General features: G+C 43.1%; 1 protein-coding gene across 2 annotated transcripts; it reads left to right on the forward strand.

Moving 5' to 3' along the window:
• The first annotated feature begins 11398 nt into the window (after window positions 1-11398).
• On the forward strand, window positions 11399-12702 carry LOC129730134 (phospholipase A1-like). Of its 2 annotated transcripts, none has more exons than XM_055689211.1 (2): window positions 11399-12271; window positions 12340-12702. In XM_055689211.1, exons 1-2 carry the CDS (start codon window positions 11473-11475, stop codon window positions 12594-12596), a joined length of 1056 nt encoding a protein of 351 aa, XP_055545186.1. In that variant the 5' UTR covers window positions 11399-11472; the 3' UTR covers window positions 12597-12702. The 2 variants fall into 2 exon arrangements, with proteins under 2 accessions (XP_055545186.1, XP_055545187.1); XM_055689212.1 differs by having other exon boundaries at window positions 12435-12665.
• The last annotated feature ends 11090 nt before the right edge of the window (window positions 12703-23792 follow it).

Consider the following 23792-nt stretch of genomic DNA (forward strand, 5'->3'; position numbering starts at 1 on the left):
CTGTAACCTGGGAAACCTGGGCACCGAACAAGCATTTCATCACGGATTGAGAGGATTCAAGTTTAGTCGCAATCTGTTCAAATCATGATTAGTGCAGCTGGAGATGAAGCGACGATTGAGTCATATTCCTCTTATTTCAATCTCTGTTCATGTGACTTCACCATTCTCCATCGCCCGGCTGTACTCCGCCGTAAATAGTCCGTAACTCCAACGGCGTTAAGATCCTCCGCGAGAAGCAATGTTGTCTCGATTCCGTAATCAGAGTTATGAATAGTATCAACTTCATGCGTCGTCGCACCCGATTAAATCGAAGCGTCTTGCGAAGTGAGAAGCATGCACGATTTCCAGCCTGGATGCGACTCTGGATTCCTTTGCTGGTGTTATTTTTGGCGGTCAGCAGTGACCTCAAATACACGTACTCGTCAACCACCTCAAACTTATCGCCGTCTACAGATTTGAGTTGAGAGGCTAACGATGTTCTTCTTGAAGCTTATTTCTCGCATGTATTTAGTTTTTGATGCATTTATCCGTAGTGCAATTCGTCTGGCTTTGGCTTTAAATCTTGCGGAGGTTTCTTCCGCCATGATGTCGAAGTCATCCGCGAAATCTAGAAGCTTAATCAACCTTGTAAAAATCGTGCTTCTCGTGTCGATGTTCGGATGGCCGGAACAGAGCATCCACGAAACCCGCACGTAGTACATAACATGTACAATGGTGGTCTCGATCAATCGCTTTAGTTTATATGGGAAACCGTTGTTATGCGTGATCTGCCATAGATATTCTCGATTGATAGTGTGGGCTCCCTTAATCCGCCCTCGCCACTGGCCCGCGAACCTATTGATCAAAAGTGATAGACGACGGAACAGGATATGCTAGAACATTTTGTAGACTACAATAATAAGCGATACACCGCGGTAACTGCTGCACTCCAACTAGTCTTTTTTTTGTAGATGGGGCAAAAGAACCATTGACTCCTCTGGTAGCTTTTCCTTTTGCATTGACTCCTCTGGTAGCTTTTCCTTCTCCCAAAACCTAGAAGTGACAAAGTGCAGCGTGCCAGACAGCACCTCTCTACCATACCTAAAGAGCTTGCTCGGTAGTTCGTCTTTGCAAGCGGTTTTGTTGTCGTCTGATGCTGATGTTTCTAAGTCAGTTCCTGTTCCGCATTTGCTCGCTCTATCGCCATTTAGGTGTCCATCGAAGTATTTCTTCCACCTATCGACCACCACGCTGGCATCCATAAGAAGTTTCCCATCCGCGTCGTTGCACATGTCGTCTTGCGGTACATAGCCTCTGCGTGACTGGTTCATCTTCTCATAGAATTTCCGCGTAACGTTGGCACGGGACAGCTGCTCGGGCTTCCTTTCTCTTCTTTACTTTAAATGACGCCGTTGCGATCTCCTTGAAAGCTGTGCGAATCCTGCACCAGCAGTCCCCGAGAGACGGTGCGCCAAACTTATCTTCCGTGAGTAGTACCGCTTCGAGGTGATACGCGTATTCTCCGCAGCCTTGGAGTTCCGGAGATGCCTGATGTTCGTCCGCGAGACTCGGCCATGTCGTACGTGCTACACGGTCGACAGTTATGAGCGCAAGTATACTGCAACTAAGTCCGAGTTAATATACGCACGTTGCGTACGTTGGTAATAACTGAAAAAAAATCGGTCGTCGATGAGAACATGGTCAATTTGCTTTGCTCTAATGGGCAACAGCTTTATCGAGTTTTCCTTGATTGCTCCTAGTCAGTACTACGTAGATGTAGGGATTAGTGCTGGGACTATGCGGATTAATACATCCGGATATCCGACCTCGGATATCCGATAAATATCCAAAATGCGGATCAACCGGATATCCGGATATTATCCGACAGGCAGGGCTGGAATTCACCTCAGTGCAGACAGAACCACACAAATTTGTACACAACACATTTGCCATCAAACCGTGCGTGCCACTCCCGATATCCCGTTAGTGTTCTCTTCTCCCCATTCGCTCTTTTGTATTTCTTTCGCACCGAAAAAAATGCGACTGAGTACACTTCGTGCATTTTCCAATATGTGCGACACCACACATTGTGTCTTACTTTGTGTGTCGCTTGGGGCAATCGTTATCGGATTTGACAAACGAACGATATTATTTTTTTTTTTTTGGGTTTTGGCACTTCATTTGATCCCTACTGAAATAATTTAGAAGCTAATTTATATTTATAGCTAAATATTTAGTTACACTCGAACGAACTTCATTCACACTTGGCCATGTTGTGCTTGTAGTGTTTTTTCTTGTGCAAACAACATTTAACAATTAAAACGAGGTTAAAGTTCAAAAAGGTTCATTTTTGTTTTTTGCTTCACAAGGTTTTTTCATTTGCCAACAATTACATTCACTGTATTACGAAGACAGCTAATATAAGTAGGTATATTATTTTATTTGTAAAGTTAAAAATAAAAAAATATCTAACAATGTTGAAATGTCAAAAAAAGATTCTGAATAGATCTAAGTAAATGGACAAAAAATTCATAAGCACTCGCCGGCTCTTACTCTTCTATAAACTAGGGTTTGCAATCCCGGGAACAATTTCCCGGGAATTGCCTTTTCCCGGGATTCCCGGATCCCGGGAATAGGAATATTGATTCCCGTGATCCCGGGATTCTTGAGCTCCTCGGAAAATTTTCCATACAATATTGCAATAAAACTAAATATCGTACCAAAACCAGTGCTGATAAAAGTCATTTTCCCCAGCAAAATTCTTCAAAAATTACATCCAATCATTTTCAATTTTCACTTCCAATGATCGCAGCACTCTTTCAGATACACACACTGGTCCTAGTAACGTGCTGTCATACTCAGATAAAATAGATCGCGCGCATCGTTCACGGTTACAAAATAAAATTTGACGACAAATCCAACCAAATGATTTTCACTTCAAAGCGAAAAAGAAAAACACACAGTCCACTCAACCAAAATAAACCTCACCGAAATACTTTTTCACTGACACTGACTGATGCCTTGACAATCCTTGTTAACTGATAAACTGATTTTGTTGTCTTTTTTTTTTTTTTTCTTCACATAACATTTATTTGACACGGCACAAATACAATTTAATGTTTAACGGCGCCAATTATATCTGATGACTTAAAAACTAAAGCAAATTTTTTATCCTCGCTGCCGACTACGAGCTGAAATTAAGTCTAACTTAAAACTAGCATGGGATTTCCAATCAGTGTTTTGTTGTTCAATGGTCGACTGATAATCGTCGAATGGCATGTATGGACTCGTTCTGCTGAGCCACGATGTCGTGAGTTGGGACAGAGGCTCGTAGTCCTTGGGTCCTGGTTCTATTGTGCGGGGTCTGGTTGCTGGTTTTGTGCTTAAGGTTCAAACGTGTTCTTGTCGTTTTGTTGGGTGTAGACGGAGGGGAACGGGACTAGACTGGGGCGTGGATGGATTTCAGGAAAACGTATATAAGGGACATGTAGGATAGGTCACGGCTCGCCAAGACATCACGAACAGGAACAGCCGGCTGTCTACCCTCGGCCTGCAGGGAAGCTATTAATTTAGACCTGGCGTCACGGTGTACAGGGCATGACCAAACCACATGCTCTATGTCGTGATAACCTTCACCACAGGCACAGATACCACTTTCCCCGAGCCCAACACGACGGAGGAGCGCGTCAAATCTATAGTGATTGGACATAAGCCGGGACATCACGCAAATGAAATCCCGACCTACATCCAACCCCTTGAACCACGGGTTCGTCGATACTTTGGGGATTATGGAATGTAACCACCTTCCCAATTCCCCTCTGGTCCAAGCATTTTGCCAACTGATGATCGTATTCTGACGTACAAGTGCGAAAAATTCATTAAAGGCAATTGGTCTTTCATAAATATCACCGTTTGTTGCGCCCACCTTAGCCAAAGAGTCCGCTTTCTCATTACCCGGTATCGAGCAGTGAGAAGGGACCCACGCTAAGGTAATCTGAGTAGATTTTTCGGATAAAGCACTCAGATGTTCCCGTATTTTCCCCAGGAAATACGGAGAGTGCTTAACATCTTTCATCGATCGGAGAGCCTCAATGGAACTGAGACTGTCCGTAAAGATGAAATAATGGTCCGTGGGCATTTTTTCGATAATCCCTAGGGTGTACTGAATTGCAGCTAATTCTGCGACGTAAACAGAAGCAGGATTATCGAGCTTATGGGAGACGGTTAAATTGTTATTGAAGATACCGAAGCCAGTGGACCCATCAAGAAGTGATCCGTCAGTGTAGTACATATTGTCGCAGTTGATGTTTCGATATTTATTGGAAAAAATTTTAGGGATCTGCTGCACGCGTAAATGATCCGGGATTCCACGAGTTTCTTCTATCATGGATGTATCGAAAAACACAGTAGAATCAGAAGTATTTGATAAGTCGACACGATTTGGAATATTCGAAGAAGGGTTAATATTTTGGGACATGTGATTGAAATACAATGTCATAAAACGGGTTTGAGAATTAAGTTCGATTAACCTTTCAAAATTTTCAATCACGGGACGGTTCAAGACCTCACATTTGATTAGAATACGAGAAGACAGGCTCCAGAAGCGGTTTTTCAATGGTAGTACTCCAGCTAAAACCTCCAAACTCATCGTATGGGTCGACTGCATGCAACCTAAGGCGATACGCAAACAACGATATTGTATTCGCTCCAGTTTGATCAAATGTGTGTTTGCTGCGGAGCGGAAGCAGAAACACCCGTATTCAATAACAGACAATATCGTTGTTTGGTAAAGCCTTATAAGGTCTCCTGGATGGGCTCCCCACCATTGTCCGGTTATTGTACGAAGAAAATTCACTCTTTGTTGACATTTTTTCATCAGATACCTCACGTGACAACCCCAGGTGCCTTTAGAGTCGAACCAGACACCAAGATATTTGTGTACCAAAACCTGAGAAATCGTTTTACCCATTAATTGTGTTTGAAGCTGAGCAGGTTCATGCTTCCTAGAAAAAACTACTATCTCAGTCTTCTCCGGAGAGAATTCGATACCTAGCTGTAAAGCCCAAGCAGACAAATTGTCCAAGGTATCTTGCAATGGTCCTTGCAAATCGGCAGCTTTGGCTCCTGTAACAGAGATTACACTGTCGTCTGCAAGTTGTCTTATCGTGCATGAATTTGCCAGACATTCGTCGATGTCATTTACATAAAAGTTGTAAAGAAGGGGGCTTAAACATGAGCCCTGGGGAAGACCCATGTAGCTAATGCGAGAAGTTGCCAAATCGCCATGCGTAAAATGCATGTGCTTTTCGGACAACAAATTGTGCAAAAAATTGTTCAAAATTGGAGAAAATCCTTGTCGGTGAAGTTTACCCGAAAGAATGTCAATAGAAACGGAATCAAAAGCCCCCTTAATGTCCAAGAACGCAGACGCCATTTGTTCTTTACGAGCATACGCCAGCTGAATATCTGTTGAAAGCAACGCAAGACAATTATTCGTCCCTTTGGCACGGCGGAAGCCAAATTGAGTTTCTGATAGTAGACCATTTGATTCGACCCAGTGGTCTAAACGACGGAGTATCATTTTTTCCATCAATTTCCGGATACAGGATAGCATTGCAATCGGCCTATAAGAGTTGTGATTAGAAGCTGGTTTCCCTGGTTTTTGGATGGCGATCACCTTCACTTGCCTCCAATCCTGCGGTACAATGTTTTGCTCCAGGAACTTATTGAACAAGTTCAACAAGCGCCTCTTGGCATTGCCGGGTAGATTCTTCAACAAGTTGAATTTGATTCTATCTAATCCAGGCGCGTTATTGTTACAGGACAGGAGGGCAACTGAAAGTTCTGCCATCGTAAAAGGTGATTCTATCGCGTCGTGGCCCGGAGACGCATCGCGAACAATATTTTGCTCAGGAACAGAGTCCGGACATACTTTCCTGGCAAAATCAAATATCCACCTACTTGAAGACTCCTCGCTTTCGTTGACCGTTACGCGATTCCGCATTCTTCGGGCTGTGTTCCAAAGAGTGCTCATCGATGTCTCCCTCGACGTCTCGTTCACGAACCGACGCCAATATCCACGTTTCTTTGCTTTAGCCAAGCTTTTAAGCTTGGTATCAAGCTCCGAATACCGTAAATAGTCGCCAGGTATACCTCCCGTCTGGTAGGCCTTAAACGCGTCGGATCTTTGCGTGTAGACATCGGAGCACTCTTGGTCCCACCACGGAGTGGGAGGCCGTTCTTTGATCGTTACGCCGGGATATTTCTTCGTTTGGGCTTGCAACGCGGCGTCGAGAATCAAGCCCGCGAGGAGGTTGTATTCTTCAAGTGGTGAATGATGTTGAATCGACTCGACCGCTTTTGAAATCATTTCCTCGTATAACTTCCAATCGACATTCCGTGTGAGGTCATACGGAATGTCAATTGGTCGCATGCGAGTTGAACCGTTAGTAATTGAAATTAGAATAGGCAGATGGTCGCTACCGTGAGGATCGAGGATTACCTTCCATGTGCAATCCAACCGTAGCGACGTCGAACATAAGGATAGATCCAAAGCGCTTGGGCGCGCTGGAGGTTTCGGGATACGTGTCATTTCACCGTTGTTTAAAATAGTCATGTCGAAGTCATCGCAAAGGTTATAGATTAAAGAGGAGCGGTTATCATTGTATGGGGAACCCCAAGCCACGCCATGAGAGTTGAAGTCTCCCAAAATCAAACGTGGCGAGGGAAGAAGTTCTATTAAATCAAAGAGCAGCCGTTGCCCAACCTGTGCTCTGGGGGGAATATATATTGAGGCAATACAAAGCTCTTTACCTTGTATTGTCATTTGACATGCGACAACTTCGATGCCTGGAATCGAGGGGAGGTTAATACGATAGAAAGAATAGCACTTTTTAATCCCTAAAAGTACTCCTCCATATGGGGTGTCTCGATCAAGGCGAATAATATTAAAATCATGGAAGTTGAGATCAATATTTGAAGTAAGCCAAGTTTCACAAAGGGAAAATGCATCGCATTTGTTTTTATTTATCAAAACTTTAAACGAATCAATTTTTGGTAAAATACTTCTACAATTCCACTGTAAGACAGAGATAGAATCCTTCATATACGCAGTTGAATTAGGCATCGAAGGATACAATCGCTGCAAGGAGAGGCCATTGGGCAGTCAACTGCTTCAAAAATGATCTAACTGTTGGGAGGAATGCTGTAAGAAAAATTTTAATTGGATCGGGTACATTGAAAGTTTCAAAAATCCAGTCCACAATGTCAGAAAATTTCACTAATCCAGAGTTTGTTTCATCAACTGGGAGTGTAAAAGGAGCAACTGGGGTTTTAGATGTTCCTGGCAGTGCTGGGAACTCCTTCTGGGACTTTAAATTTGCCAGCCCAGGAGGAGTTTGCTTCGGTTTTTCCGCAGCACTGTTTGGTTTGTTTGTAACTTTCATTTCACTTTGAGAAATCTTAGGACCTTTTCTGGGAAGTTTAGGAGAGGAAATATTTTTCCTCTTTCTAGACTCCCCAGGATTGGCGTAAGATGTTCCCGCTGGTGAATCGTCAGAATCGGTTTCCTCAGAGGGCAACAGATCGAAGGGGTTCGAAGTAACGGGAGAAGTGGTAACGGTCTTCTTCAGCATGTCAGCGTAGGAACGCTTTGAACGCTCTTTGAGAGACCGTTTTATTTTATCCCTGCGCTGCATGTACACCGCACATGTCGAGAGCTCATGCAGATTTTCTCCGCAGTGAATACACTTTTCAGCGTTAACACTGCAAGAATCTTCCGCATGAGACTCCCCACACTTGCCACAACGTGCCTTATTGCAGCAGTAGGCGGCTGTATGGCCTAACTGCTTGCAATTCAGGCAGTTCATGACGCGGGGCACGTAGAGCCTCACAGGGAGACGAACCCGGTGGATCGAGACGTGGCTTGGTAGTGCAGACCCGGCGAACGTAACTCGAAACGAGTCTGACGGAGTGTATACTGTTTTGCCACCGATGATCGATGCTGACCGCAATTGCTTGCAGTCGAGCACCTTTACTTCGGGACACGTTTTGTTCTTAAAGCACCCTTTGGCACTTTGCAGTATACACTCGACGGACAGACTCGAATCGGTTATGACACCGTCGATCTCCACGTCTCGTGCGGGTATGTAAACGCGATACTCGCGTGTGAAGAGCTCAGAGCAAGCTATATCGTTGGCCTCTTTCAGGTTACCGACCACGACACGGAGCTTGTTAGGCCGGACCTTGGAAATTTCGGTCACGCCCTTGTACTCCTTCGTCAGGTCTTTAGAAATCTGCAAGAGGTTCAACTTTTTCGATTTCGGTCCTGCCTTTGGCCGAAAATAAACAGTATAGCTGCCCTGGGCTCCGTCTGGGTAAAGCCTGGGGCGAGGGGGGACTGAAGAATGAACAGGGGAGGGGGTAACAGAAGGGTCAGGGTCAGAGGGGTTCGGGGATGGTGGCGCGGGAGGCGAGGGATCTACATCCATCGCGCTATGTTTAGCGCACTAGCGCTGACAAGAACACGTACCTTTTTATTTCTCCCTTCCAGTAAGGTTGGTTGTCCGATCGTTCGAAGTAGCAGCCGTTACAGCCAGCAGCACCAATACAGCAGCACCAAACAGCCACCAGCAGCGAGCCAGGTGTGAGATCACTCCACACAGCGATACAACTCGCTGACACTGATGGCTTCTTCTTTTTCCTCGTTTGTGTCTCGTCCACTGCTGTAGCACAATCCAGCCAGCAGCCAAATCGGCTTACGCACCAGCTGGCAGTCACGATGCGAAACAGTTGCACAAAGGAACGACCTTGAACCCGGATTTATTTCACTCGACCAGGCAAACAATGCCAACACTTGTTCACACGTCTTTTGTTTTATACTCTATCGGACCGATCACCAAACACGTCCAGTACTGATGCGTGTTCGGCACAGAATGGATTTTGTTGTCTTGCTTCCATCGCATGAAATATAATAAGGTGTTTTGACAGTTCACTTCCATGCAAAAAGCGGGAAAGGAGAACTCGGAAAGGATTGTAAAAATATAACGTTTTTGGATGCTTTTTTTCACTTTCCCTCAAGAGTTTCAACAAATATCAACCCTGACAGAACACGAAACTTACGTCGTAGAAGTGTAGAGCAGATCCATAGTGTGCATTATACGAAGCAAATATTTGCTTGAAACGACGATCAATATTTGCGTGTAATATCAAATTATTTGCTTAATTTATTTGTCAAAAATATATGCTGTCTTATTCAGTAAACGATAGATTAAGAAATATTTTCTTCGTCTCATGTCTTTTTTTGCTAGTGAGTTCACTACTAAGCGGATAGTTGCTTGATTTTTTCTTTGTTTATTGACAGAACAAAATTGAAACCTGTAAATTGATAAAAAAATTGAAACCCGTAAATCAATGCGACCAGAAATAAATAAATAATGAAACTCAGTCTGTGTAACTTGGGTTTTGGCCACGATTTCACATTAATTACGAAGGCATTCAAATGCTCTAAAATCTGGTTGCCAAACACTCAGCTTTATCTTCAACAAACTAAAACTATTGGACTCTTCAGTTTCTAATGAAATGTAGCAAGAGCTGGAATCGGTGATTTAGAAGTATTTTAGAAATCAGACACCAGCGGTGATTCAGCGATCTTAAGCAAAGTTTTACAGAAGGGAACTACATAATTTGGGCCTAACGAAAAATTGTCAGCGGAACTGAGGCGATTGATAGACGATTGTTAATGAATTTCTGGAGTGAACTTGAATAAATTTCGTTCTTCAATTGATAATTAAATTGTAAACGGTTGTTTGAAACTTTTTATTAGTAAACTTTATTTGAAATCTCATTTTTGCTAAGGATTTTTTCCTTTCCCGGTTCCCGGGAATTCCCGGGAAATGAGATTTTTCATCAAAACTATTCTCGGGAATATTGCAAACCCTACTATAAACTAATATTTTTATAAACTTACTCGTTCGATATTATGTCGGTCTCGATTGTTCAGTGATAATCGAAGATAAAAAATGAATAAAAATAACTTCTGAACGTTGCAAAAATTTTCAATTCTTGTTGGGTAATTTATGGTTGTTATGGTAATCATATTCATGAGATAAACTTTCAATCACCATCAGTAGCAGCATTGCAGTTTTGATTGCACGCGGATAGAAGTCGTACCCGTTGCAATGATAGACGACGAGAAACGCTCTGCTCCTTACATACTCTACGCTACTGTTGCTTTTACCAGCATGTTTTATTTCCAGACATCAGTTTCTATTACGCTTTATGAGCAGGTTTGGAAATCGTTCAAGAAAAGGGGTTGTTTCAAACTTCTCGAAAAACTTTTACCTTCGAGACATCAAATTAAACTAGGTTCATGAAAGCAAACATAAATTGACTTATTGGGACGGGGAGACTCTGTCAATTTTTTTTTATATTGATGCAGAGAATATCACAGGTAATGGTTGGTGTCTGTTCGTTTCGTGTGTGCTAGGAATGCTCGCATGTGATTGGTTTATTGTTCTCGTAAATTTGTCCTTGACACTTTTTATCGATTTTTTTTATCCAATTTTTTTTTATAATGATATCTAGAGTATTACAAAATTGTTCAACATTTCATCTATCGAACAACACATTGGTTATTGTTATCCATCATGTGGTTATGCTGTTATTAGCGTTTGAAATCTGACGCAACATTTGTCTGTTTCATATCCAATTTTACAGAATAGAAAACAAAGACGTAGTCCCACGTCAAAAAAGCTATATATTTTGAAATAAATCCCCTTGCCGAAGTATTTTTTTTACAATTCAATGCCGTCATATTTTAACTGATGGCACTCAGACGAAAATAAATAAAATCTTTGTACAATCGTGAGTGGATTCACTGAGATTCCAGTTTAATTTCATCAAAGGGTATCACATTCAGAATCCCCCTCAATTCTCGGGAGCCCTAGAATGCTATAACTTTCATTTAATTTTATTTTTTTTTTGAGAAACAAAATCATCCGGTTTCGATGAAATGATCTTGTATCGAAAAATAGTTATTTTAAAACTGAAACAAACTCGCTGCTTATGTGCAGTTTACGAATTACTTTTTGCGAATCTCCACTCAGATAAACATCCACATGGTGGAGAATATGCAAATCACCATCCTGAAAGCCTTATCAACTACTGCAAACTAGTACACATATATCGCACCTTTCAAAAACTGAACCGACCTACTAGTTAGAGCGTCGACCGCATAGTTTACGTTGTAACATACCGATGCGATTGAAGGCATTCCTTATTTTATCTTCGCGCCAACAGCGGCTGACAATTTCGAGCACCGTTCAATTGCCGTATCGTCTTATCTTATCGTTGCACTTGTATTGCGACCAGCAAGGCTGGAACTTCAATCAGTACACTAGATACTACCAGACACCCGATATCCGACACCAGAACCAGATGAAATCAGTTATTTGTTTAGCTCGTATGTGGTGCGTTGTGCCAGGTTGAATTGCGATGATTCTCCAAAAATCGGGGCTATTGTTTTCGACCTTGGTGACATTGGCAGTCGGTCTCCCGGTGGAGTCACAAGAACGAGATGAGAACTGGGTGCAAATTCCCACCGCATCCGGGGAGATGATTTGGATTCATCGGCTCGCGATCCATAACCAACCGCGATTAAAAATGGACTTTTTCGAGTCGGATGTAGAATTTGTGTTCTGCTCTCGAAACGAACCAACGGGGCGAATCTTTCGCCTGGACAATCTGGAGTATTTACATGACGAAGTGTTTGATGGATCTCACCCGACACGGGTTCTAGTGCACGGTTGGCTCAACGACCGACACTCTCCGATGAATGTGAACATTCGTGATGCCTACCTAATTGGTTGGGATTACAATGTTGTTATAGTGGACTGGTCTAAATGTGCGAAACGCTTGAATTACGTCACAGTAGCTTCCTGCGTGAGAACCGTTGGTAAGCTATTAGCAAAGATGCTGGAATCGCTGCGGACCCTCAAAGGATTATCACTGGATGATGTCTACCTGATTGGTCACAGCTTGGGAGCTCATGCAGCAGGAATAGCTGGCAAATCCATAAGGCGGGGTAATCTATCCACAATTATAGCGCTGGATCCTGCTCTGCCGCTGTTCTCCCTTAATGACGTTGAGAATCGGGTAGACATAGATGATGCAGCACTCGTGCAAGTAATCCATACTAACGGAGGGTTCTTGGGCTTCATGGACCCATTAGGAATGGCAGATTTTTATCCCAACGGGGGCTCTACCCAACCTGGATGTGGGCTCAATTTCGCAGGTATGTTCAGTACTGATTTTCGATTTGACACGTTCGAACTGAAGATGGTTATAATTACTATCGTTCAGGAATTTGCGCACACTCGCGTGCCTGGCAACTTTTTCTAGAAACCCTAATGGAACCCGAGGAACATCTGATCGCTCAGCGGATCTATGTTTTGCAGGAAACACCAGCAGTAGAGAAGAAAAACGCCATTGGAACCAAAATTGGTGGGGAGCCTTCCAGCCAGGCCACTGGGTTGTATTATATCAACACTAACAGCCAGAGTCCATATTTTTGGCCCTCGAAAAACATTAGAAATCTCAAGTTAATTCAACATAATTAAAATAGATTGGAAAAATCACCTGCTAAGATTAGGTCAAATAATTTTCTTTTCAATTGAAATTGGAACACGATCGCATCTCAACCTGCTCTTTGTGTTTGTAATTCATTAAGGTATCATTTAATAAAAAATTTATGGATAAATTATAAATAAACTAGATTGTTAGTTAAAATGTCGGTTAAAATTACCATATTACCTGGATCACAATTTCTACCCTCTATAGTGATTCCCGCTATGATTCTTGCAAAATAATAGAGCAACTTGAACGAAACATGTAAACTTCAATCTCAAACTGATGAAAAAACTACAAAAATGGACATCGTCACACAACAACGGAGTCCAGGGGACGAGGAAAAGTGACTGATCTAAAAGCACGCATACGTGAGCATTACATTGCAACATTACTATAATCTTGCGAAATTCCACCTTGAAATTCACTTCACCTTCATTTTAATCGTACTTCCAGCTTGTCAGGAATCTGGTCTTTCCAATCTCTGTGATCAATCATCTTCTTACTTAAATAGGCACCCACTTATCCACAAACTGTCAATCGTACAATCACCAGTGTAGTGATGAATCTCATGTCGACACGTAGCCATCATACGCTTGTGTTGCGGGGAGTCCACTTTTCTCGGAATCTCCGTGACGACACGTCTGTGATAATAATAGCTATCGACTGCGCGTCAAGATAAATTGTAGTGACGTCGCTATAACTGTCGGCAAAGCTAAGACTGGGCCACCCGCAAGTAGCACACTATGACTTATTGACTATGCTTATAAATTTATTCAGCGCCTCCGGGTCAGAATGTTGCAAATATCTCGAAAAAAAAAACCAGCCGATGAATGGATGCTACGCATCAGACAACCACAATAAAAGAAGTGCTGCAAACTGAAAAACTATGCTTTAATTAAAAAAATGTTGCAGAAACGAGAAAAATGTTATTTGTACTAACAAGAATTGTGAGCTGACCAAATTCTCCACTCGATAAAGCACTCTCGATCCGCCCCACATGGCTAACCAACCGTATTTGAACCACGACACCGGTCTTTTCCGCGCGCTGCTGGACGGATGCTTCGTTGTATTTGCGACTGTTTCTCATATATTAAATTATCATATAATGCGACATCAAGCGGAAGAATTAGCTTCTTCACATTGAGTCGCGAGACCATTTTAGCCCAGTGAAATTGCCGCCGGTGAAGACAAAATTCAAAATTTAAGCACCAATCGTTACTTGTTTGTGTCATTTCTGTTTAAGAGTTGTTTGTATATAACATGTACCATTAACAGAAAGTGGAATATTTATTGTAATACATGACCAGTCCGAAATTCTATCAGAATTCAACTATGTTTGTACACGGAAAGTGAATTCCTCATTCACGCGTAACGATTAGACCAGAACCATAGACTATCTATGTTCAGTTATCTGATTCCTCCCACAAAAAATGAATCATAATTTTACGATTGGGCCTAGGTACTTACTTCCGAGATTCTATCGCATTGTTTTGGTTGTGCGCTGTGGTTTTTACCGGATGATTTATTTGTGTCAGAATCAAACGCGTGATTCATAGTTCCTGAAACTTTTTCTAAGAGAACTAAGGTTGAAATTTTAATAAAAACAATATTTTTTCGATTAATAAGTTACAAAGATTATTACTAGTATACTTTCGCACTAATTGTTGATTTTACTTTTTAGGTAAGGGGCCATCCACATACCACGTGGACAGATTCTTAACGATTTTCTAAAACCACCCAATATGAATATTTCCGAAATCAGTATGATGCCCAAAGACCGAAAATCAACTCAAGACGCCATTTTTAAATCCGAGATGGGGACTTCCGGTTACCGGAAAACCAGAAAAATATGGCTGAAAAAACATCCTGTGGGGGTACTTTCCAGAACCAAAATGATACTCAGAAGATTTAATTGAACTCAGACGCCATTTTGAAATCTAAGACGTAAACTTCTGGTTTCTGGGAAATAGCCAGAAATTGCCAAAAACCACCCAATACAAGGGTTAGTGAATGATTGGACCAAAAGCGCGATATAATTCCCACATGCGAACCAGAAACCTTTCAGCTACCGAACTCGTTGGTGACAACCGGGATACGAGTAACTAGTAAGAAGATCGGGTATCAAGCCCCGGTGGGACTGCCGGTCGTATACTGACAGGGCTTCCTTCCTCGGAAGGAAGTTTCTTGGACAGGTAACGCCACCACAAGCGCTCTAAGTGACGAAAAAGAAAAGTTGAACCAGAATAATCGGTAAAGACCCAGGCGACAAAAACAAACTAACGATTGGATACTCTGAACATGGAACTGCCGTTCTCTCAATTTCCTAGGAAGTACCCGTATACTTTCCGAAGAATAGAAAAACCGCAAGTTCAACATCGTAGCGCTGCAGGAGGTATGCTGGAAAAGGACGACGGTGGGTACGTATTGGGATGGACACACCATCTACCAGAGTTGTGATGACACACATGAGGTGGGTACAGCTCTTATAGTGATGGGTGAGATGCAGAAGCGGGTAATTGGGTGGTGGCCGGTTAACCCCAGAATGTACAGGTTAAGAATCAAAGGCCGATTCTTTAACATTAGTATTATAAACGTGCACAGTCTTCACCTCGGAAGTACTGATGACGACAAAGACGAATTCTAAGCGCAGTAGGAACGTGAATACGATCGCTGCCCAAAACATGAACAACACTCAGGGCGGTCAGGAGGAGGAATTTGGACCGGTAATTGGGCGATTCAGCGCACACCGGCTGATGAATGAAAATGGCCTAAGACTAAATTACTTCACCGCCTCCAAGAACATGTCCTTACGTAGTCCTTTTTCCAGCATAGCCTCCAACATCGGTTCACATGGAGATCACCTAACCAAACAGAAACTCAAATCAATCACGTTTCGATAGATGGTCGGCACTTTTCAGACATAATCGACGTCAAAACTACCTAGTGATGGTAAAGATACGCCAAAAACTATCCGTTGTGAACAACGTACGGTACCGTTGCCCGCCAAGGTATTATCTCGCGCGGCTGAAGCAACCCGAAGTCGCCAAAAACTACGCGCTTTCTCTCGAAGCTGCACTGCCAGAAGATGACGAGCTGGAAGAAGCCCCTCTAGAGGCCTGCTGGAATACCGTCAAGTCAGCCATCAGCAGTGTAGCGGAGAACATCCTAGGTCGCGAAGTAACGAATCAACGTAACGAATGGTTTGACGAGGAATGTCGGCAGATATTGGATGAAAAGAACGAAGCGGGGGTAGTAATGCTGCGGAGAGCCACCAGTCAGAACGTGGAGCGGTACAAACAGAAACGGAGACAGCAAACCCAACTCTTTCAGGAAAAAGGTGCTGCAAGGAGGAGGAGGAGGAGTGCAAAGAACTTCAACAGCTGTACCGCTTTTATGAAACACGAAAGTTCTATCAGAGATTCGACGCATCCCGCAAAGGCTTTGTTCCGCGAGCCGAAATGTGCAGGGATAAGGAGGGGAATATCTTGACGGATGATCGTGAGGTGATCGAAAGGTGGAGACAGCACTTCGATGAACATCTGAATGACGTAAAGGTAGGAGATCAGAACAGCGACGTAGAAAACTCTGTCGGTGAAGCAAGCAACGAAGATGTGCCACCCTCATCGATAGGCAAAGTTAATGATGCTATCCGGCGGCCTAAGAACAACAATCGGTATTGAAGCGGAGCTTCTCAAAATGGGCCCGTGCAAGTTGGCCAGTTGTCTGCCTCAGTTGATTGTTAAGATTTGGGAAACGGAATGCCTACCGGAGAAGTGGAAGGATGGGGTTATTTGCTCCATCTACAAGAAAGGCGACCAGCTAGATTGTGAAAACTACCGAGCGATCACTATCCTGAATGCCGCCTGCAAAGTGATATCCTGAATAATTTTCCAGCGGCTGTTACCACTAACCAACAGATTCGTGGGAAGCTATCTGGCTGGCTTTATGGAGCGTCGGTCCACAACGGACCAGATCTTTACTCTGCGGCAAATCCTCCAAAAATGTTGCGAATACAGAATCCCTACGCATCATCTCTTTATCGACTTCAAAGAGGTTTATGACAGGATTTATCGTGAAGAGCTATGGAGAATACTAGACGAAAACTGATGAAAGCTACGATTGAGGATGTGCAGTGTTGTGTGAGGATTTCGGGTGGTCTATCCGACCCATTTGGATCCCGCAGGGGATTTTCCGACAAGGTGATAGTCTTTCCTGCCTGCTGTTCAATATTGCGCTAGAAGGTGTTGTGAGTTGAGCGGGAATAGACACGCGGGGCACGAATTTAGTTAAATCCAGTCAATTACTGTGCTTTGCGGATGACGTGGACACTGTCGGCAGAACATTTGAGGCGGTGGTAGATCAGTACACCAGACTAAAATGTGAAGCAGATAAGATTGGACTGAAGATGAATACGTCTAAAACGAAGTGCATGTTAGCGGGTGGTGCTGAGCGTGACAGGGCATGCCTAGGTAGTGTTGTGATAACCGACGCTGATGAGTTTGAGGTAGTCGACGAGTTCGTGTACCTTGGCTCAATGGTAACTGAGAACAACGCTACCAGCCGTGAGATTAGGAGGCGAATCATCAGTGGGAATCGTGTCTACTATTGGCTCCACACAAAATTACGGTCGAATCGTCTAAGATCCCGCGCAATATGCACCTTGTATTAGACCGGTTGTTCTCTACGGGCATGAGACGTGGACAATGCTTGAAGAGGACCTGCGAGCGCTCGGAGTTTTCGAACGACTGGTGCAAAGAACCATCACGGAGTGTGGAGACGGAGAATGAACCATGAGCTAGCGCAACTCTACGGTGAACCAAGCAACCAGAAACTGACCAAATCTGGACGGATACGTTGGGCAGGGCACGTGGCGAGAACAACAGAAAATTATCCCGCAAAATTAGTTCTCACATCGAATCCGGTTGGTACGAGACGAAGAGGAGCATAAAGAGCAAGGTGTTTTTTCACAAGGTGGAGCATGATCTGGCATGTACGAAAGGCTCACGGAATTGGAGGCGGGCAGCCATGGTCCGATCAAGTTGGCGAAATTATATTGTGCAGGCCATGTCTTAGCATGTACGGCCATTTAAGTAAGTAAGTAAGCCCCAATACCAGACCACAGTGGGCGATTGTTGTATCCATGGTTGGCTCTGTGGTAGCAGATATCCAGTGGGTTATAGTTTTGGCAACAACAAAGAGTGAGATTTACCGGTAATTATTCGAGTAACGCAAGGCAGTCAATTTTCCTTGAAGCACATCGACAAAAAAAGCTGCGCTTTATCAAGTCATATGAGTTGAAGTCTATCAGGCTAAGAGGAAAGTTCGACTTGGTTGTTACAAGGGAGTGATCGTAACGCAAACTGTACAACTGTACGCTTTGCAGTCGTAATCCCGATATGAGTAATAAAGTTGAGTTGAGCCATTCTGAGATCACAGATAGACGTGACATGTTGAAGCGCTTAAGTTTTCATAGCGTACTGTGGAAGAACTAGATTGGCAGAGCTAGCAGAAGATAGATTTTTTTTCACTGTTGACATGCATGCCATTGTCGTCACACCAGATCAGTTGAATAATGATAACTTTCTGAAGGACAGTGCGGTCACTCGAAGACACCATCGGCAGTCATCGGCGAAAGAGAGTTTAAAAGAAGATATGAACAGGTGCAAATCATTTATGTAGATGTTAAATAATAGCGGTTCAAGAACACTACCTTGGGACTCGCCAGACGTGATGCAAAATGAGGCGGATTTCCGTTGTCGGACTTGTGAAAAAGGAGTGACATTCTTTCAGGTAGCGATCGGTTGAACATAAAATGGAATGATGCAATTGGAGATAGTTTAAAACCATTTTATACAATTTTTTTTTTTTTTTTACTCTCGCTTATTTTCCGTCGGTCTAGTTCCGCCACTGTTGTGGCCAATCACCGACGCCCAGGGAGGCGACTCCACACCCAGGACCCTAACTCACGACCCGTTTATTAACGGACCGGCGCCAACGGCTTTACTTCCTCATGCGATGGAAGGCATGATCCCAGAGATTTTTCGCCTCAGAAAATCTCCCGGTGTCGGCTAGGATTGAATCTAGACCTGTTGGGTTGGTTGTGAGTGGATCACGCCACCTCACAACCATCGACACCTATGTCGGCGGTGGGATTCGAACCCAGGCGTCGAGCGTGGTTGGCGGAGACGTTACCAACCACACTAGGCCCCCGCTCATTTTATACAATTATTCAACATCGAGATGTATTAGCCTGTCGCTCTGAGATGTCGTTGGGAATAAACCGTGGTGTGCTTTCCTAAGCTTGTTTCGTAGATGACGCAGCTCAGGGGTCCACCAAGCTTGGCTGGAGGTCGAGCTAAATTTCTAAGGGTTTCTGAAAGCGCCTTTTATTCAAAGAATTATTTAAAAGAAGGAGTTTGTTTCGAACTTATGATCACTGTCGAATGCAACAACGCAAGTATGTAAGGGAAGATTCATTAATGACGTAGCATTCGAGGGGGGTTTGCAGTTTTGAGATGAAAAGTATCGAGGGGAAGAAGTGGTTTAATCTAATCTACGTAGTAAATATGAAACTAAAAAAAAAATGTCCATTTTTTTCCTTCAACTCGCGTCTATGTGCCCGATTTTTATGGCACACGCATTGAAGATCTTCGTAGCCGCAAGGTTACAGAGTCCGCTTTGATAAGCGAGTGGTCGTGGGTTCGAATCTTAATAGAATCAGGCCATTTGGTTGTCAAAGGACTTTAACATGGAATCATTCTCAGGCTCTCCACTACATACCCTTCCTTCAAGCTGAATTCTATAGTACCCTTGCTGACTTTCATCCTAACAAAAAAGTCCCTCTTATAATAAAACTGTTCTGAGTAACGTATAATAGTCCTCTTCAGGGAATTGTGATTATGACGCGGTCTTGGCTGGAGGAACGAGTTTCGATAAGACTCCTTCCTCTTGACAAAAATATGAGTCCTACTTATAATAAACCTTACCAGAGGTGAAGCATTGAGTGCCTCTTCAGGGTGATTGTGACGCGGTGTTGGTAGGAGGAACGAGGTTCGATAAGACTCCTTCCTCTTGACATAATAAGTCCTTCTTATTATAAAACTGATTTCAGAAATATTTACCCTCTACAGGGAATTGTAATTGGCGATTTTGGCACGAGGAACGGGGTTTCGATAAGACTTCTTCCTCTTGACATAATAAGTCCCTCTCAGAATAAACCTGGCCAGAGCCAGAGAGGAACGTTAGGTGTAGCCTCAGTTCAGGGAATTGTAATTGGGCGACATTGGTAGGATAGAAAAGAGACTCGGTATAGTAGAGCATTAAGCTTGAAATGAAAGGGTAAACTCTCACACACAAGCACGGATATGAATAAAAAAAGCGTATCATTCACTTCAATAGCGATACTGCCAATAATATTAAATGCGGATAACAGAAAACACCTGGGCAATATCACAATAGATCAAAATGTCTCTGGTCGCAGTGATGAGTTCACACAGAGGAAAAAAAGGCACATTTCGTTTTGGCTGCTTCTGCTTCCGACGGGTCTGCAGACCCATTCTTCCCTTGGCACGCATAACGTTACTCGCCGAGGTTCCAAGCTTTCTCGCCACATCTCGTACTGATACTGAAGGATGCCGCTTGTAGTATTGCTTAACCTTTTTGTCCATTGTGGGATCAACAGACCCAGGTTTTCTACCACGTCTTGGGGCATCAGTAAATGTGCACTCTTCACAATACTTCCGCAATGCGGTTTGAACTGCTCCGACACTTATTCCTTCTTCTCTGGCTAATTTTCTCATAGAAAGACCACTCACGGCGCCCCATTTGTGCACAATTCGCTTTCTTTGCTCGGGAGAAAGGCCACGCATTTTCAAAATTTCGCACTAAATATTAGAAAAAATGACGGCATATGTTTCTTTTGGATGTAAACAACAGGACGCAGCCAACGTTTGGTTGAATACTGCACGTTATTTGAAATGACGGTTGATCGTAAGAGTATTTATGATTATCGGAACAGTCTATACTAAAAATTTAGATTTTTTTCTACTGCTTTTCAAATTGATTTTTTTATAAAGCATTGCAAACACATTCATGTAAAGGACTAATATAGCAAGGCAATACGAAGTTTAGTTTCGTCTCCAATGTTTTTACTATGAAAATCTGATTTTATTATATTTAAACTGTTTTTAATGATAATTTTGTATCTTCCAAATAATATAACTTTGATTTTTCAACTTGAAAATTATGTTTAAAAATATCACTTTTAATTGGAATTGTTTTCGCCAACATCGGTCGTTATCTAGATATTCTTCTTACCTTCTACTTTCTTACCTGCGTTTTGGAATTCATGGGGATTTTTCAAAAAGATTGTTTTTTAGTCAGTTGAACTTGTCAGTTGAACCACGTTTTTTGATAAAATCCAAGATGGCCGTCATTTTTTTACAAAATGAAAGCATACTTACCTTATCAAACAGTCCCAAGCCGTGGTGTGGCCTTTGCTGTACGTAAGAGTCGTCTCCATTCCACTCGGTTCATGGCTGCAGTTCGTCAGCACTGCAGTCTCCACTTGATCGATCTACCTCGCCCGCTGTACACCTCTCCGTCGTGTTCCTGACAGATTAGTTTCAAGAACTATTTTTATCGGGCTGTCGTCCGCCATTCTTACAACATGCCCAATTTCTCACCTGTATTACTGAATTCACGTGGGTTTTCAGCAAGGTTGGTTTGTTTTCAAAGATTTAACATGATGGTTTTTTTAAACCAACATATCATTGGAAAGAGAAATTAGGAGCATGACGTTGACTACCGTATTCTTATATTCCATTAAAACAAATAGTAGAGGGAATTGCAACGCTTCTATTACTAAACTTCGAGGCACCAAAAGGTTCCAGTTGCCGATTATTCTTGTTTACTGGTTAGTCCGTCCAGAATTCCAGACATTTTAGTATTTTGCAGTAGCCATGCACTACTAACAGCCACCAGCATTACGGGTGAAACCGGTACGAGATGACCGGTACTATTTTGTCTTTCCTCCTTTCAGCTGCTAACACCTAGCGTCCGTATGTAAGCAGTTCGGTTTAGTAATGAAACTGATGGGTTTTGATTGATTGATTTCTTTTGAAGGGACTTTAACCCCAACCGGGCATTCGTCCCTCTGCTTTGCTTGAGGAAAAACAGTCTCTTATATAGCCCAAAGACATACGCTGGATGATGGTGGCTCCTCAAACCATGGTGGTGCCGGTGGCGGTGGCGGTGCCACACGCGCTATAAACATGCATACACGCGCTACAGACATGCACACCCGCCATAAACATACAAACACGCTATATAGCAAGCCACATACGCTAGCCACACACCTTATATATTAGTGACACACGCTACAGATAATCACACACGTTATGTGCACACACCCTATATATACATACTAGGGTGGGGAAAAATGATCGATTTTCCAGAACCAAGTTTTTTTGATTCCTTTTGGGGCCCCAAACAACCCTAAACTTACCGGAAGTCGATTGGTTTTGTCTCCGCTTGGCGCATTGCATTTCAAATTTGTATGAAAATATATATAGAAAAACTTACTTTTTTGCATTTAGCATCTAGAGAGTTCAATCATACTCTTATAATGCACTACATTATGTTAAAGTATAGTATTTTAGATGCCTAACAATTTCGCCGAAGACACTAAAGAGCTAGGTTGTCCATAAGAAGAGCTATAGCTGTTCAAAGTTGAGTATGTCGATTTAAATGCAGAAAATCTTGTTTTCTGCCAACATTACTAACCGGCGCCAGTAGGATTCCCATCAGAAATAACCTGTCGTAACGAGGATATACACTCAGCTGGATCAAACAAACAAATTCAGGTCAATATTCTAGGCGTAGGTAGAATCTACAACGTGTTTCAGAGGTTACTTCTGATGGAAACCTGACTAACGCCGGTACACTGGCAGTGATGGCAGAAAAAATGATTTGCAACATAAATTTCGACATACTCAACTTTGAACAGCTCTAGTATTTTTTTGGGACACCCTAGCTCTTTAGTGTCTTAGGCCAAGTTGTTAGGCATCAAAAAACCAACCATTTGAAGTCATGAAACCTTTGGTTTGAGCCATTTTGAGCTCTTTAGAATGGAAAATGCAAAAAAGTTGGTTTTTCCATACAAAACTTCATATAAATTTGAAATGCAATGAGCAAGGCGGAGACAAAACCAATCGACTTCCGATAAATTTATGATTGTTAGGGGCCCCAAAAAGAACAAAAAAACTTGGTTCTGGCCTTCTGCTATCAAGTTTCGTTTTTTCCATATAACGATTCCCCACCCTAATACATACGCTGGATGATGGTGGCATCTCAAACCACCTGGCGGTGCGAGTCTCTTTCAGTTTCGGGTTGTATTCACCCAACGATATCTGAATCAGATTACCGCTGGTGGGGTCCAACTCAGATCGAAGGGAAGCCGAACTTAAAGAGGTAAGAACTGCAGCTAACCACTACCACCGCCTCTGTTGCCCGCTGCTGATCCACTTCGCCTACTGCCATCGGTATTGATGTCCGCTGCTGCTGACTGTTGCTAGTAAACTGTTTTGCTTGAGGATAAATAGTCTCTTATATAACCCAAAGACATACGCTGGATGATGGTGGTTTCTCAAACCACCTGGCGATGCCGGTGGCGGTGGCGGTGCCGGTGCTGGTGGCGGTGCCACACGCGCTATAAACATGCATACACGCGCTACAGACATGCATACACGCCATAAACATACATACACGCCATAAACATACACACACGCTATATAGCAAGCCACACACGCTAGCCACACACCTTATATATTAGGGACACACGCTGCAGATATTCACACGCTACAGATATTCACACCCTATATATGCATACGCTGGATGATGGTGGCATCTCAAACCACCTGGCGGTGCAAGTCTCTTTCAGTTTCGGGTTGTATTCACCCAACGATATCTGAATCGGATTACCGCTGGTGGGGTCCAACTCAGATCGAAGGGGAGCCGAACTGAAAGAGGTAAGAACTGCAGCCAACCACTACCACCGCCGCTGTTGCCCGCTGTTGATCCACTTCGCCCACTGCCATCGGTTTTGATGTCCGCTGCTGCTGCCTGCTGCTAGTAAACTGAACTGATGGATGGTGTGAAATGTTCGAACGGTACCTTTATACCAAGGC

The sequence above is a fragment of the Wyeomyia smithii genome, chromosome 3 (assembly GCF_029784165.1).
Source record: "Wyeomyia smithii strain HCP4-BCI-WySm-NY-G18 chromosome 3, ASM2978416v1, whole genome shotgun sequence".
NCBI lineage: Eukaryota > Metazoa > Arthropoda > Insecta > Diptera > Culicidae > Wyeomyia > Wyeomyia smithii.

Excerpts from the sequence above, each read along its gene's own strand:
- LOC129730134 (XM_055689211.1), top strand. The coding sequence starts at position 11,473 with ATGATTCTCCAAAAATCGGGGCTATTGTTTTCGACCTTGGTGACATTG. Across the intron at positions 12,272-12,339 it reads ATGTGGGCTCAATTTCGCAG|GAATTTGCGCACACTCGCGT; the intron begins GTATGTTCAGTA and ends ACTATCGTTCAG.